At 40.2% G+C, this 16,804-nt stretch overlaps 1 protein-coding gene across 3 annotated transcripts in view; it reads left to right on the top strand.

The window, feature by feature from the left end:
• WDR7 (WD repeat domain 7) overlaps positions 1-16,804 on the top strand; it is a 316,799-nt gene that overhangs the window by 206,569 nt on the left and 93,426 nt on the right. For all 3 annotated transcript variants that reach the window (XM_078060265.1, XM_078060266.1, XM_078060264.1), the window contains one exon: positions 7,633-7,819. In XM_078060265.1, coding sequence (XP_077916391.1) covers positions 7,633-7,819 — 187 coding nt within the window. The remainder of the gene's footprint in view (positions 1-7,632; positions 7,820-16,804) is intronic.

Below are 16,804 nucleotides of genomic sequence, written 5' to 3'. Positions count from 1 at the left end.
CTTCCTTCAGTCCCTTCACTTAGCCAGTGCTGTTTCCTTCTTCATTCAGGGTTGCTAGAGGGCTTGTAACAGCTCATTCTAGAATCTGCCTGTGAGGTAACCACAGGATTCCTATGAGGTCTTCACATGTCAAGGGAAGCATGGGAGGGAAAAGTTAGCCTCCCCCGCAAAGGAAATAAAAATTACAAATGGATAGCTGGGAAAAAATATCAATTTTACAACTTTTTAAGTGATCCTTTGCTATTTAGTGCTACTTCAGCACAAATAGAAACTGGGTAAAAAACACTACTACATGATTCATGTTCATGTCATGAACATGTCGTGTTAGTAGGATCTGTATATGAAAATCAAGGTTTCAGTTAGTATTTAAAGTGTTGTATTGGTGTATATAACTGGCAGTTGACCCTGTGTGTGTGTGTGAATAAGTGAATAAAAGCACTCTAATAGGCTGTAGAGAACTCAAGGCACCACTACTATCAGGTTTAGTCTCTACCCTCGTTAGAAATGCAAGAGGGGAAAAAAGTGAGATAACAACATAAAGGCGTTATTATTAAATGCTGCTTAAAATAATACCCAATGCTTATAGAAATATGTAACTATAGTTTTTTATAGTTAATATAAGTGTCTTCATAGAATAAGCATTCCATAAATGTAGGGTGCATTAGTAAAGTGAATCTACACTTTGTGATAAGGATGAAGAAATGCCCCAGAAGACAAATTCATTATTACCTAAGTAATAGCGTGTGTGTGTGTGTGTGTGTGTGTGTGTGTGTGTGTGTGTGTGTGTGATGGCTTGTATGTTAATCTTTTGAAAGAGCTAGTCGTCATTACCAGCCAGATAGTACAAAAAATGTTTTGAATTGGTGTTTTTTCACTGGTCAGTTTCATGATGGGACAATATTCGTCTTGCCAAAGCAACAAGTTAGTCATGGTAGAATATGTCAGCTCTTTAATCACTGCTCTCGTAGGCTTTATTTTGCTGTCTCTGTCTCATTCCTTTTCTCATTTTTAGTGTTTTGCTGTTACAGCAAAGCGTAAATAATTTTCTTGCAGCTTTGCTCTTATGTAGCACTTTAAAAAAACAGTAAGAATGAAGTTGGAACACTCTTCAAAAAAAAGCTTGGGATAAAATAGCACTAAAATATGAGCAATTGTTATTACTCTTGACTGCACGACAACAGAATTCAAACAGCCGGAGGGTCTGAGTTAATTGTGATTTATCCAGTGCTGGATTTTAGTGCTTTCTGCTTTTCAAAGTGTTTTGTTTTATTTTGATTTGTGTTCTACTGTTCTGAGCATGTCTGCATTTTTGGTAGTTCATTTGTACTTTTGGCTGGACATACATGGTGATGGCAGTGGTGGTGGGGGGTTACATGCTAGATTCCCACTTTGAAGCTGCCACATATCTCTTACTTACCTATCTTGTGGGTGAGAAAGACTAGTAATTTGATAAATGGACCTTGAATATGGCCCCAGAATTACTTGAATAATGCTGAATTCTATTCTGTAACAAAGTGAATTAGGAGCCTCTTGGCATTCTCAGTTAAGAGCCAAGGACCTGTAATAGAAATCTTAGTTGTGATACTTACAGTGGGAGAAGGTGCCCTGTAGTCCCTCAGGGTAGTACATTTATTACAAATGGTAATGGGTTCCAAACTTCAGATATCATGGCCAGCAAAATTTCCAAAAATAAAATCTGAGAATATATGGCAGTATTTTACATTTTTTATTTTGCTCACTACAGACACTAAAAAATAGCACTATCTTCATCATTTTTTAAAAAGATTTATTTATTTATTTTAGAGAGAAAGCACACACGTGTGGGGGCCAGGGGTGATAGGGGCAGAGAGAGAGAGAATCTCAAGCAGACTCTCCACTGAGAGCAGAGCCCGACATGGCTGGATCTCACAACTCTGAGATCTTGACCTGAGCTGAAATCAAGACTTGGAGGTTTAACCCCTTTATCTTCATCATTTTTAAAAATCTTTTAGGGGTGCCTGGGTGGCTCAGTCGGTTAAGCATCTGCTTTCGGCTCAGATCCTGGTCCCAGGGTCCTGGGATCGAGCCTCGCATCGGGCTCCCTGCTCAGCGGGAAGCCTGCCTCTCCCTCTCCCACTCCCCCTGCTTGTGTTCCCTCTCTCGCTGTGTCTCTCTCTGTCAAATAAATAAATAAAATCTTAAAAAAAAAATCTTATTCACCAAAAAAGTAGTAAGAATGTAAGCACTCCTTTAAATTGAATAAATTTAGCTTTATGAAAAAGACTTACTACATTGTTTATATTTTTGCCATTTCACCATAGAGCCATGGAAACTTCCCCACGGGCCAGCATAGGTTTGTAGTAGATTCATGGAAATTTCTGATCTGTACATAATTGTGTTGACTGTGCTGGGCACACACAGGGTAAAGTAATTCACAGTATTTGCCAAAGCAACAGTTATTAAGTGATAACTAAATATAAAGCGTGGCGTTAAGCCTTATGCCAAACAAAAGTATTTTCAAAAAATTTCATATAGCCTAGGGAACTTACTCATTTAGCAGATGGGAAAAGGTAATAAAATAAAAATAAATAAAATTAGCTTTAGAAAATGAAATAAACGCCGAAAGATGCCATATTGTTATTTGTGAAATGTTTGGATAGCAATTGCTGTATTAAAAAGGATTTCATTCTAAGGTAAGGAGGGAAGATGTGGGGGAAACTCTAGATGTGCAATAGACCATTTTGTGACCACAATGCAACTAAGTTAGAGCCAAGACAATTGCAGGGATCTTATTATGGTTATATTTAGCTGTTGAAGGAGTGATGGCAACCTTCTCATTGCATGAGAAAAGATGAAACATATGTTTTATTTAATCTTCTGTTTGCGGGAGATACTAGTAACTGCAGTTGAAATTATGCCTTCATTCAGGAGGAGATTGATCATAAAAGATATAATTTTGAATCCATAGTTGGGTAGAGCGTCAGGAATAAAGCATGGTCATAAAGATGCAAGTTGTGTTCAGACCTGTGTACTGGCCCCATTACACATGGCCTGGGCCACAGAGGCCTGGACTCCTTCCCCAGGCTTGCAGCTTACCTTCTCCAGGCTTGCAGCTAGCCTTCTACAGTTCTCAGTTATCTCATCTGAAGCACAGGAATGGATGCTGTTTTTCTCAAGTCCTTTCAATTTGAAAATTCTTTGATTCTAATTAATCCATTTGGCTGGGAATGAGTAGATCAGAATGAAACGGGCAATAGTCTTACCCCTTTCTAATCACAAGACAACCCAAGTATTGATCTTTCTAAAATGAAAATCTAATCAAACCTCTCCTTTGCTTAAAACTTTGCGTGGTTCCCCAATGTCACCAGAATAAACAAACTTCTAGCATGGCATATGAGGCCCTTTGTGATTGGGCTCTTAATAGCCTGTCCTGCCTCGTGTCTCACTGTTCTGTTTCATCCACCTTGTCCTCTTTTCTCCCTTGCCCATTACCTCAACCTCTTCCTTTTTCCCCAACAGAACTTCCAGCCATATTGAACTATGGATAATCCCTTGATCTGGCCATGTTTTCTCTCATTTCCTGGTCTTTAGACATGCTCTTCTCTCTGTCTGGAATGCATTCTTTCCATAGTCCTCTCCTTTGAGTAGCTAACTCCTACTTATTCTTTAGGTTTGGATATAGAGGTCACCTTTCCCTGGAATGCTTTTCATACCTCTAAGACGGGGCTAAGTGCCCCTATTAAGTTCTGTCTTGATACCTTGTGCTTTTATTTATTTATTTTTTAAAGATTTTATTTATTTATTTGACGAGAGAGACAGCGAGAGAGGGAACACAAGCAGGGGGAGTGGGGGAAGGAGAAGCAGGCTTCCCGCGGAGCAGGGAGCCCGATGCAGGGCTCGATCCCAGGACCCTGGGATCATGACCTGAGCCGAAGGCAGACGCTTAACAACTGAGCCACCCAGGTGCCCCGATACCTTGTGCTTTTAAGTATTCTAACACTATACAGAATATATTCAAATTACCTGTTTGCTCACCTGTCTCCAGAACTAGAATGCATTTCCTTGAGGGAAAGAACTTAGTCTTCTTTCCTTTTGTTTCTCTAGCACTTAGTATTATATAGCAACACTCTATAAATAGTTATCACATGAATCTTTGGATGGATAGGTTGGAACCAAATTTCGAAAAACCTTGAATGAATGTCAGTCCAGCTTGTTGAACTTTTTAATACTGCCACTAGAGAGCCTTTTATAGAAGAAATCAATCGTGATGGCAGATAATAACATCATTCTCTGCCTTGCTTGCTCAGTGAGGCACTGTGGGACAGTGGGGCATTTACATAAAATAAATACATACGTATTTTGGTACAGAATTAGATTTCATCTTATACAGATTAAAATGCAACTGTTATTGGGTACCAAAGGTTTAAGGAAAATTCTGAGAGATAAAATTCATAAAATTGTCATGAGACTTTTTCTATCAAAAGGGGAGATACCATGGGTATCTTAATTTTAGCTTTTTTATCACCTTCTCCCATGTTGCAGAGCATCTGTCTCTTACGGAATCATAAGTCAGATAAACCCTGCAGTAGAGAATACAGTGTAAGTCGGAAAAGGAATTTTAAATTTACCTATCCCTTTTTATTATCATAACAACCATTTCTTAAAGGCTTATTCCTTAATATCATCAGAAAGAATCTATGATTAGGAAGTTTGAAGCCTTAGGCATCCGAGAGTATTCCTTCAGAACATCAGGGTCATTATTCCTGGTAGCATTAAAGTCATAAGCATTTTATTAATCAGCCAGGCTAGAAGTCAAAATGTTTAACTTGAAAACCCTCTTTATCTTCTCTTATTTACATGTTTTTCCTGGCATAAGCTGTCAGAGATAGGTGTGGAATTTTAACATTCTTCTGTCTTTATAATTCCAAAACAGACCAGTGAAAAATAATCAGATTCTAGTTAGTAGGTTTAAAATGTGTGTGTTAAATCGGCCATTTTTCTCTCTGCTTCTCTTGGTGCCACATGGCCTGCCAGAACTGTGGGGATCTTTGCTTTGTGTTACCCAGAGATTGTGATCTGAACTAAAGAAGGAGAGATGTACCTGTAGAAGAATTTTACTTATAAGATCATTGAATGAAATAGAAAGTGATTTAAGAGAGGGGATGTCGGTGCTGTAGGGAACCTGCATTTCCTGCTGAGCTGGGCATCCTCACTGTGAGGGTAGATCACACTTTGCAGGGGAGCAGCAGAGATACCCTGCGGGACCATTGCAAGGCCAGGGGTCTTTTGAAGTACGCTTACTCATTCTTCCTTTTCTGTCATTTCATCAGAAGGTAAGTGATCACATCCCCTCTGCTGTCCTTCCTACTTTGTCAGAAAAATTATGAAAAACATCAAGAAACCGGCCATTTAACGGTTTACCTTTGCTCTCAGGATAAAATTGTCAAGAGTGGTGAGGAAGCTGCCTCCAGAGTTCCCACACAGAGGCTGCAAAAAATCAGCAAGCTCCCTAGGATTGCCAGAATGCTCCTGCCTATAATGAAGACAGAAATAGTGGAGTGCAGTTAAGGAAAATGATGATTGAAATGCTGTAAAACATTGTAATTAATGGAAACCTTACTGCCCCTTCACAACACTGGTTCCCAAGGACACACCTTCAGGGAGCCCTGTCCCCTAGATTGGAGCCATTGCTGCTTGAGCTCCAGGATGTCTGCAGAGAACAGCCATGGGGCTTTCTCTGCCGCTCTTACAACTTCCTAGAAGGAAAGAATAACAGGAAAGTGGTGGGTTTCTTGACATTTTGAAATCTCATTCTGACAAACTGGAGCGGGGAGCAGCGTTAGAAATGTACATGCAGTCAAGGCAGAGATATTTCCATCTTAGGTCCATAATGTGTGCAGAGCACTGTGCTTGGTGGTGTGGGAGATGGAAAGTTGCATGAAACATAGTTCCCACCTCCAGGAGTAACAGACTTGATGAGGAAAAGGGAAATGCATAGAAAGGCTTATTATTAAAAATATCATGTGGGAAGGGATGCATACGTGCTGCCAGAAAATAGAGAACGGTGGGTCACCTTTTTTTAAGGAGTTTATATTTTTATGATCCACAGAACTTGCTTTACATATGACATTTACATGGCCTAGTAGGAGAGTACAATTTTCAAATGCATGTATGAATGAAGTCATGAATTTCAAGATGTTTCTTCTAGGAGGCTTTCCATGTATATGTACCTTTTCAGTTTACTGGAGGAGTTATTGACCCAAGAACCATGGCCTCCTTGAAATTTTTTTGCAGAATTTCATAGATATGTATGTGTAGTGTATGTAGTTTCCTGGGGAAAAGACTGATGGATTTCAACAGATTCCTCAAGGGTTCTATGGCGGAAGATATTCTGGACCATGAACAAACAAAGTGCATTCACAGACTCTTATCTGGGCTCTCATTTAACAATTGGCTAGGACATAAAAATGAGTAAATGCTTTTATCTGTTGAATGCATTAAATTAAAGTTGATATGCCACATTCTTAGTTTTGAAAACAGACAAGTTCAAGGTGCTATTCGTCATGAGCCCTGACTGCCATTTGTGGAGCCCTCTGAGGTGCTGGGTGCTGGGCACCAGGCAGGACACTTGGCGTGCATCAGTTCATCCAGCACTCATGCTCTGTGTGAGAGAGAGCTATTGTTTTCCCCATTTTACAGACAAGGAAACTGAAGCGCATGAGAACCTTCTTCAGCCTGCCCCCTAATAAATTATGAAACTGTGGTTACTTCCCTGGCTTAGATCTGAAACCTGTATGCCCCATAACCAGTCTGCTGTACTGTTCTATGATTTGTAAACAGTTTTGTCTCTTCCCCTCAAGAAATGAACAGCCTCTTCTAAATTGCAGTTTGTTCTTCACAGTCCCTATTTTCTTTTTTAAATGTCAAAATGCCTTTTGAAATAGATGAGCTTTTACAGCTCAACGGCCATTAGGCTTATGTTTACAAATTGTTAGCATTATCTTCAACATAAAGAAATACATGTTAATTAAAATCGAGATCATTTCATCAAATTTGAAAGTGATATCAAACTTTTAATTTCTTTACCAAACTTGCGTGAAGAATTTACCACATACTTCACATCTTTTGTGCTGGATCAGTATAGCAGAGTATGGAGAAACATAGATGCTTGTGGAGGAAACTTTTTAAACTACACCTCTACCTTCATCCCTCATCCCTGCTGATAAACAAACAAGTGTTACTGATGGAAGTGTTTGACATATGAATGCTGTTAGGGGCAGAAGAAAGATGAATACCATATAACATTATTTGAAACCATCTCCATTTTGCAGAATGCTGAGTAGAAAGAAACCTTGTTTGGAAGTTAGGGTCACTGATATGTTTTGAAATTATATATACTTAATTATACATAATTCTTTTGAAATTAAAACATTTTAGAATATGGTATAAAATATTGTAGCCTAATGTATCTCTTTAAAATGTGGCTGAGCAAACTGTAAACTTGAGCTCTTTTATAGTCTTACTGTTGAAAACCCCCTTTTAGTTTAAAAAAAAAAAAAATCAAAAGGGGTTTATACTTTGAAAATATCTTCAAAGAAAACATCACAAAAGTAAAATTACTTTACTGCTCTGCCTTTTCTTTTGTAATTTTAGGTAAGGCCCTGACATTTCTTCTGCTGCAGCCTCCGAGCCCCAAACTTCCTCCACACAGTACGATCCGAAGAACAGCCATTGATCTGATTGGACGTGGTTTCACCGTCTGGGAGCCTTACATGGACGTGTCTGCTGTCCTCATGGGGCTTCTCGAACTCTGTGCTGATGCCGAGAAACAGCTCGCCAAGTACGTGCTCAGTTCCAGTTAATTTGTGGGGTTTTTGTTTGTGTTTTTTCGGTTGGTGATTTGTTTTAATAGACAAAAAAAAATAGACTAATATCTCAATATATGAAATTTTGGATATAGACAGGGAAAGGGAAGTATAGTTCTGTAATTTGGGCACCTCTGGGATTTAGCGTTGAGCCAGTGAATGACTGATCTGTGACATTGTGCCTTGACATATTATTATGTAATAATAGTGTAAACATATCACTTCTAAGGAAAATTATATATATACTTGCTCAAAAATGTTTTACTGATAGAATACATGGCCAAATAGTTTGGGGAATTATTCCTTCCCACTCGTGGTAATCTTTAAATCCACTTTATTGAGGTTTCACTTGCACACTGTCAAGCACCAGCTGTAGGAAGTTGCAGAGATCCAGGGAAGCAATGATGAGAGTAGAGGGAAAGGCAGATGAGTTGAAGGAGCTGCTGAAATGAAGTAAGTGGGAAGCCCTTGGTGGCCAAGTGTCCAGGAATGATGGGAAGGGGATTGGGTGTGGTAATAGAGGTTCATGTTGACTTGAGAACTCAGCCTCCTAATTCTTGAAGGCAGGTTTTTGTTTTTGTTTTTGTTTTTATTTTATTTTTTTTAAGATTTTATTTAGTTTAGAGAAAGAGAGAACAGGGGGAGGAACAGAGGGAAGAGGGTCAAGCCGACTCTGTGGTGAGCACAGAGCCTGAGGCCGGGCTCAACACAGGGCTTGATCCCATGACCCTGAGATCATGACCTGAGCCGAAACCAAGAGTCAGACACTTAACCAACTGAGCCACCCAGGCGCCCCTGTTTTTGTTTTTTTAGTATAGCCATCCTCGTGGGTGTGAATTCCTTGTGGTAGGAATCCTTAAACTGGCCCATGATGACTCTCTTAATGTAAATGTTATCACTTCTTTGATTTTCTCAATGCATGGCATTTCATTCTGATCTCTGTTGACCTTGGGAAAAACTAGAATTCTCTGTCCTTTTCTTCATGTTTGTCTTTCTCATCTTTCCCTTATGATCCATCATGGCTCTAGGCTCAGGAAGTGGAGATCAAAGAAGCTATTAAAAGGCTAGACTGGAATGCTGTGGCTTTGTCTGCAGATTGGGCATTCCCAGCCCAAAGTTCCAGGATGGATTGGTAGGAGACAGTATTCATATCCAATTTAGACAGCTGCACCCCCGCCCGACCTCCTATCATACCACCACACTTCCTAAACATTACCTCTGTGTCTCTCCCTAGTTGTATGCTCTTCAGCACATCACTTCACATCTTACCTCAGTTCCATCTACAAGTTGGGGCTAATTAAACACCTACCTCATAAGGTTGATATTAAATGTGTTTCAATTTCAAAGTGCTTAGAAGAGTACTTAGCACACATTTAAAGATTGAATGGATGTTCTGTTTATGGTGGTAGTAAGGGTGGTGATGCCACTGTCATTGTTTTAGTGTTCAACAGATCAAGAGCTGCTCGGTTCTAGAATGAATAGTTTGACATAATGGCAGCCAGGATAGTTTTTGGATACAGGTGGCCTGAAGGTTCTTGGTTGACTTTAAGAATTAGGAGGAAACTGAGCCCATGAATTTGAAGCAATAGTAAGAGGCAGCTGGCCTTTGTGCAAAGCCCAGAACATATTTCCAACCCTTTGCCCTCCCGTTGGCTGCAGCTGCCTTGCATACCTTCCGATTCTGTTTTGACCTAATTTTATAGCCTATTTTCACAGCTGATCTAAACACAATTTCAAGAGTATACAGTCTTGTTTTGTTGTTGAGAAAAGTGATGGGCTTTATTTTAGGCGTAGTATTTAATATTTTGTTTTATTTTGTTTTTAAATCAGTTTACATGAAGCTTATATCAGCAAACATAAAGATGCACTGTGTTTTATCTACATGCAGTATGTCCACAGACACAAATACTTTAGTTCTTCAGTAGGTAATTTAAATCTTGCTATTACATCCTTTCTGTCATGAAGATTAGTATAACTCTCTATACACAGCTCTAAATAAATGAATGTATCAGCATGTAGCCTTGAGGAGTCCAATGTAATTTTCATCATGATAAATTGCATAATAAGCAAGAAAATGTTTGCTTATTAATCTATAACAAGATTTAGATTGAAAATGGCCTCTTACATCCATGACACACTTGGTACAGGCTGCAGAAGGACTGAAATGGGGCAAAGTGGAGCAGGGGCGTGTGCCTCTTACCCTCATGATGCCTACCTACCGGGCCACCCCTCTGAGCCTGATTGACTCTGTGCACCATGACAGTGCTCGGCCACCTCACTTCTGACTGCGATGTTCAGCTTGCTTTATGAAGAAGCTTTTATGTTAGGCTTGTGTTTTTTAAAATTTCAGTTCATGTTAATTGAAAAAGAACATACACAGTGCTTCCCTCTTTATTCCCATTCTTATGAGTTTATGAGGGAGGGGATTGAGGGGGGCAAGCCGCTCAGGCTGCTCCCTAGTTCTGGGGAACACATATGATAGCAGAGTTTCTTTCTTCCTCTCTCTCCCATATATTGACATCCTTTGTCAGAGATGATTCCTGAGAGGTCTCCTGAGAAACTATAGATGGCTCGATTGATAGGGTATTTTTCCAGAATTAAAATGTCTTTATTTTAGAAATAAGACTGATGGGGCACCTGGGTGGCTCAGTTGGTTAAGCGACTGCCTTCGGCTCAGGTCGTGATCCCAGAGTCCTGGGATCGAGTCCCACATAGGGTTCCTCGGCGGGGAGCCCACTTCTCCCTCTGACCCTCTCCCGTCTCATGCTGTTTCTCTCTCTCTCTCTCTCTCAAATAAATAAAATCTTAAAAAAAAAAAAATAGAAATAAGACTGAGAATTTTACATCTTTGAAATCAAAATAACACTGGTTGTTTTCTAATGTTTTCAACTATTCTACCAAATTTTAAACTACGTTAACTAAGCAAACTTTTACTGAGTAGTTAATATATGGAAGGAACACTATTGGGTCTTGTATGTAGTTACAAAGTTGCATCAAACACAGATCCTGTCTCCAGGGCACTTGCAATCTGAAGGAAGGATAAGATCTTCCCTGGGGGTAACCATGATGCAAAGGGAGGAGGAGAGTAAAAGGTAGGGATGCTTAGAGGACAGGGAGGTGAATCACAGCTGGGTGCTCAGAAAGGATGCCAGGAAGAGTTTTATTTGCATCTCTCATTTAAATAATTTTGAGGAGAGGCGGAAGAACAAGGACATGCAAAAGGACAGAGATGGGAAGGTACAGGCATGCCCAGCAGATGCTGACGAGCTCCTTAGAACATAGGGCACGTGACCGTAAACATTGTTTTTAACTAATTTTATCCATTCCTTGCAGAACTTAAACTGTGGGGAGTGCCCATCTAAAACTTGAACATAAGTTCCTTCCCAGTTATCTCTGGGCAATAGAATTAGGGCTAAAAAGAGGATTGGTTTCACCTTTTACTTTATAAAATGATCATAAACATGATAATGGAAGATTATAAAATGAATCGGAAAGAGGTTCTGTCTCTTGTCCACAGAAACACTGGTTAGTGAAAAAGGTGCGGTTCAGACCTAGGTCTCGCTGACTCCACGAGCTTTGCTTCTCCACTGTGCCATCTTGCACCCCCACAGTTAAAGATCCAGAGAATGCCAAACGTAAAACAGCCTGTTCAAAGGACGTAAAAGCTGTCAACTCGGAATTTTCAGCATACTTTCAGATTTTAAAAATACACTGAATGAAAATTCCCATCAAGAATTTTATACCTTCTAGAAATTAATAACCTATTTAAATATCAGTAAGCTCCTTGAGTGCCTGGGCCAGGTATTATATATTTATTCATATTTATTCATAACACTGTCACATGATTTGCATTCAATAAACATTTAAGTCAAAGAATTTTAGAAATGAAAATCTTCAGCAGCATTCAATCCAGAGCTCTCACTATGCTATTCAATAAAAAACGGGGTTAGGAGAGATGATACAACTTGCCTGAGATCTCACCAGTACTAGAAGAGCTGAAGTATCACCCAGGTCTCTTCTCCCATACCTGTATAGTTACGCCACCCTTTAGGTGACCAGTGATCCACAGGTAGACTCTCTGAGGAATTTTTAAATTAATGATTATGGGCTGCTCATTCATGATGGACTGTTTAATAGAAAATGCAGGCTGCTCTTCACTGAAATCATAGATAGAGCCATCCCTACCTAATTGTGAGAAAAATAGAAACATGCAGTATTATGTTTTTTATAAATCCATCATTTTTTAGGTCACCATGGTTATGTATATATGGATAAAATCTTAGAAACAGTAGAAAATCATACTTTGTAAAAGAACAGAAAAAAATCCTTGTGCTTTTAGAAGGCTAGACTCCGTTCTGTACATGTTGTGGTCTGGTGGTGATTCTGTTTTCCTAGTGTGGGCAATCTCATCCACTGCCACGACGGAAGAATGTTAATGAATTACCAAAAGCCCATTGCTTTTCTGGAAAATTCATAGTTTACCAAACTTTAAAGGAAAAACATCTAGTCAACTAGAAACCACACATGCTTTGATAATATACAGATAAGCCCCATATGTTAGAAATATTCTTTTTGAACTATATATAGTTCTATATAGAGAGAAAAAGAATTGACATTTTAACTCAAATTTCAACCATATTTTTTTATATACGGGGTAAGGGATAGAGAAAAGAACATATCATATACACACTAAAGTATTTGAGGATTTTATGTTTAAACTACTTTTCCTATTCACATGACATTTATTTATTTATTTTAGCGAGAGAGTGCATGTATGCAGGTGGGGGGGAGGGGCATAGGGAGAAGGAGAGAGAAAGAAGCCCAAGCTGGCTGCATTCCCAGTGCGAAGCCCGTCACAGGGCTCGATCTCAGGACCCTGAAATCATGACCTGAGCTGAAATCAAGAGTTGGACATTTAACCAACTGAGCTACCCAGGTGCCCCAGATGTTTATTTTAATAGAAAATGTATAATCTGAGGAACCCATTTAACTAAATTTTGTTAGCATAGTTTTTACATTATAACTCATAGTTGTAAATGTATACAACATACAGGAAATAGGTCTAAAAGATAGGCACTTATTGGGAGAATCACCACATTTGTGTTTAGGAGACTAATGCCACCTTTGAGTTATCAAATTCAGTTTTAACATGACAGACAAGAATTGATGATTCTTTATTACATTAAAGACTCTTGTTAGTTCATCTGTTTTTACCAGGAGGGGGTAAGATGGAATTCCCAGTTGTTAGGTAATTAAGTATGCATTTTCAAAATAATTTTAGTCTTTGTTTTCAGTGAGTGTTTTCAATGCCCTGTTGCTCTTTATCTTAGTCAGCTTGGACTGCCATAACAAATACCACAGACTGGGGGACTTCAACAACAGAAATTTATTTCTCATAGTTCTGGAAGCTGGAAAGCCTAAGAACAAGGTGCTGACAAGGCAGGTTTCTTTCTGAGACCTCTCCTCTGGGCCTGTAGGTGGCTGCCATGTCGCCGTGTGCTCACAGGTGGGAGAGAATGAGAGCAAGTGTTCTGGTGTCTCTCATACGGCACGAATCCCTTCATGAGGGCCACACCCACCTGGCTTCATCTAACCCCCATTACCTCCCAGAGGCTCCATCTCCAAATACCATCACATTGGGGCAGATTTTCAGGGGACACAAACATTTAGTCCATAATACTGTTGACCATGATTTGTGGGTTATTCTATAAAAGTTTAAGTGGTTTTTCCCCCTGAATATTCTCTTACAGTATTCCTTAATTTGACAGATGGGGGAGTCTGACAATTGTAGATGGTGACATTTAACTGTAGTGGTCCTACATGTGACTTTTAAAATGCTTTTACCACGATGGAGTAATGGTTAGAACAGGATTAATGAGCAGTCATGTAAGGAATGAGCTCAGCCTGAGTGGACTATTTTTCTATTCATGATTTTTATTTACCGTTTCTATCATCTCTGGTATTTCATATGCGATGTGTGTACTGAAATGCTGAGTAAAATAGAGAGTATGTCATATCATATTTTTTAAACTAAAGACCCATCTTATAAACCTATATAACAAATGATCTGCATAACAGCCGGATAAGCAGGATCAGCTGAAAAGAGTGAGTTCTGTGTTTACATACAGATTCCAGAATAAGGCAGATACCCCTTTAATTTCACACCTCTGATAGTATGATCCTTCTTCATTCAGTTAGAATCCCACATTAAAATATATCACATACACAGTGCACCTTTGACTTTCAAGATAACTACATGTAGAATTAGACTTCGTCTGTTGGGACTACTAGATCAATTACTTTGACTTCATTGCTTGGTAAGTTCAGTCAAATAACTGGCTTCAGTGATTTTTTTTCCTGCTGGATTTGCCAGGTAACTTCATTTAGCACATAACTATTGAGCTACCACTGTGTCCAAGGGCTGAACTAGGCACTTTGGGGGGATCACAGGATTAGAAGGCATGGTACCAATCTGCACAGAGTTCACAATACAAAACTAATTCATAATGCCTGGCAGAATCAGATTCAGTGCTAAGAGCCTAGAATAAATGGGTTTCATTGTTGGTTGTTTTTGTTTCAATAGATTGTAATTGAATGCTCTAGCAATTGCAGAACAACACGTAGGCTTCCACAAGAATCGAACAGAGGGGAGGGAGGAGAGTGTGCAAATGGGGGGGGATGGGTAGTGGAGAAGCATAAGCCACAAACTACAGTCAAAAAAGGAATGGAATTTTAGGGACCAACCTTGAAATTAGCCTGGCCTCAGGAGCATGGTATTGAAAAGACTGAGTTACAAGTTAGCGAAACTAGATTATGGAGGGCCTAGAACCTCAAGCCAAGGAGTTCAAGATTTTTCTTAGAAGCCCTAGGACCCACTGAGGTTTTTAAGCAGGTTAACCATGAAATAAAGTTAGTGCTTTTGAAAGATGACTCTGGCAGTGATGCATTAAATAGACAGAGGGGAGAGAAGGTTTGTCTTCTTCCCCTGTGCCTTGACAACTCTTCTCTGTTCTCACACTCCCAACCCTCCTGCCTGTGCACTATGAATGTGCAGAACCCTGACCTCAGAACAATAGATGTGTCCACATTCTGAAGTCCTGCACTCCAGCCACTGGACACTGATCATGGGAGTCACTCAAACGTACTCTTTGACGCCTCTACAAATTTTTGGATGTTCCAGCTTCCACTGAATTCATGAGCAATACTTTTATATGTCTTTGGTTAGCTTCCTTACCTATTGCCCTACAGCTTCTCTTCCGGACGCCAAACTTTACCATTTTTCTTACCATAAGAAGGTTGCCAATTTCCCCAAGTTCACAAGATCATTTGCTGAGATGGATTAAGGGTGATGTGTGACTGGGCCTTTAACTGAAACCAGTGACCTGCTGTTAGTTGATCTCATTTTCTTTTCACTTTATTTCTATTTGTGAGAGTCATCTTGGGTCAGAAGAAGCATCTATTGTATGTATAATATAGGTGAGATGCAGGGCTGGAGGTTTTTACATTTGCCTGCTCATTTAATCTTCTCGACAACTTTGTGAAGTTGTTACTTTAATAGACCCATTTTCCACACATCGTGCTTACTCAGTCCAGGGTGGCCACAGAGCACATAAGGATAGGGGGACATTATCCATTTGTCACCCTCAGGTGAACACATATATGCATAGTCATTCATTCTCATTCTTTCTGTTGCTCCCCTCCCGCCCTCCCCCCAGCCCCCGGCCTTGGCTTCCCACTAAACTTTTCTCCTCCTGAAGGAACAGAGAAGGGCTGGAAGAGAGGTGGGTGGTGAGGTTGGTAGGATCCTGTTTGTGTGAGTAGAGCTCTGGTTTCCAACTGCAAGTGGTCACAACAGCACACAGCAGGAATTGGATGGGACTCTTCTGGACTCCAGGAGGATGCTCTAACACTTGGCCTGCAGAAGGCAGATCCCACCTCTTAGCCGCTCAGACGCAGTATAGCCACGGGGAGGGCGAACAGGCAGCCAGAACCATGAAGTGCAGCAGGGGCAACATGTTCTCTTTCACTCTGTTTCCCTTGATACGACCTAGCGCTTCAGGGCAGCCACATCATTAACATCCATAGCTGTGGTTCAGATACAGCCCTCAGTGCTGTTCCCCAAGCTTGGTCAAGCACCCATTTCTGTTAAGTTGGTCATTTGTACCCACACATAAGACTTCCTTCTTGAGCCCAATTTGATCTTTCTGAGGACTTCTTGAATTCCAGTTCTCCCATTTAGTACAGTTGCTTTTACAACTTTATATCCACACCAGTTGATAACTGTGCATCCGTGTCTTCATTTAATCACAATTGACATCAAAAAGGACAGAGTTGAAGTCTACATGTTACAACATACCACTTGAGAAACCTCACTCAGGGATGCAATCTAACCATTCATCCAAAGTCGCTGAGTTTAGTCATGTTACCAGTTCATTAATCCAGTTAACCACAATATGGGCAAGCCTCCCTCCCCTTTATTTCCTCCAAAGTTCAGCTGTCCAAGAAGACGTCAGACTACTACCTTTGCTCCTCACTCTGGACCTGATTTCTCCATAAAATGCCTACACCACCCCCCTCTAAGGGATGTTCTGGGCAGGTGCAAGAAGACATGAAAGAGCACAGGAAAGCTCGATTTCAAACCTAGACCCTGGGTTCCACATCCAGTTCTTTCTCCTCTCTGTCATGCCTTCCAGACATAGGCCGGGCTGTCCAGGAGGTAGACATTCCTGCTCCATGGCTGACTGCTGGGCAGGGAGGCTGCCTGGGGATCTTTTCCAACTCCCAGCATTCTGTGATTTTATTGATCTTAGGAAATTTGATTTAGGTTTGCTCAGAATTGTTTAGTTAACATACCTTTTTTTTTTTTTTAAGATTTTATTTATTTGACAGAGAGACAGAGATAGCTAGAGAGCAGGAGTGGGGAGGAGAGGGAGAAGCAGACTTCCCGCTGAGCAGAGAGC

This window comes from Halichoerus grypus, chromosome 13 (genome assembly GCF_964656455.1).
Source record: "Halichoerus grypus chromosome 13, mHalGry1.hap1.1, whole genome shotgun sequence".
Taxonomy (NCBI): Eukaryota; Metazoa; Chordata; class Mammalia; order Carnivora; family Phocidae; genus Halichoerus; species Halichoerus grypus.
The sequence above is the reverse complement of the archived record's forward strand: the minus strand, read 5'-3'. Positions and strand labels throughout refer to the sequence as shown.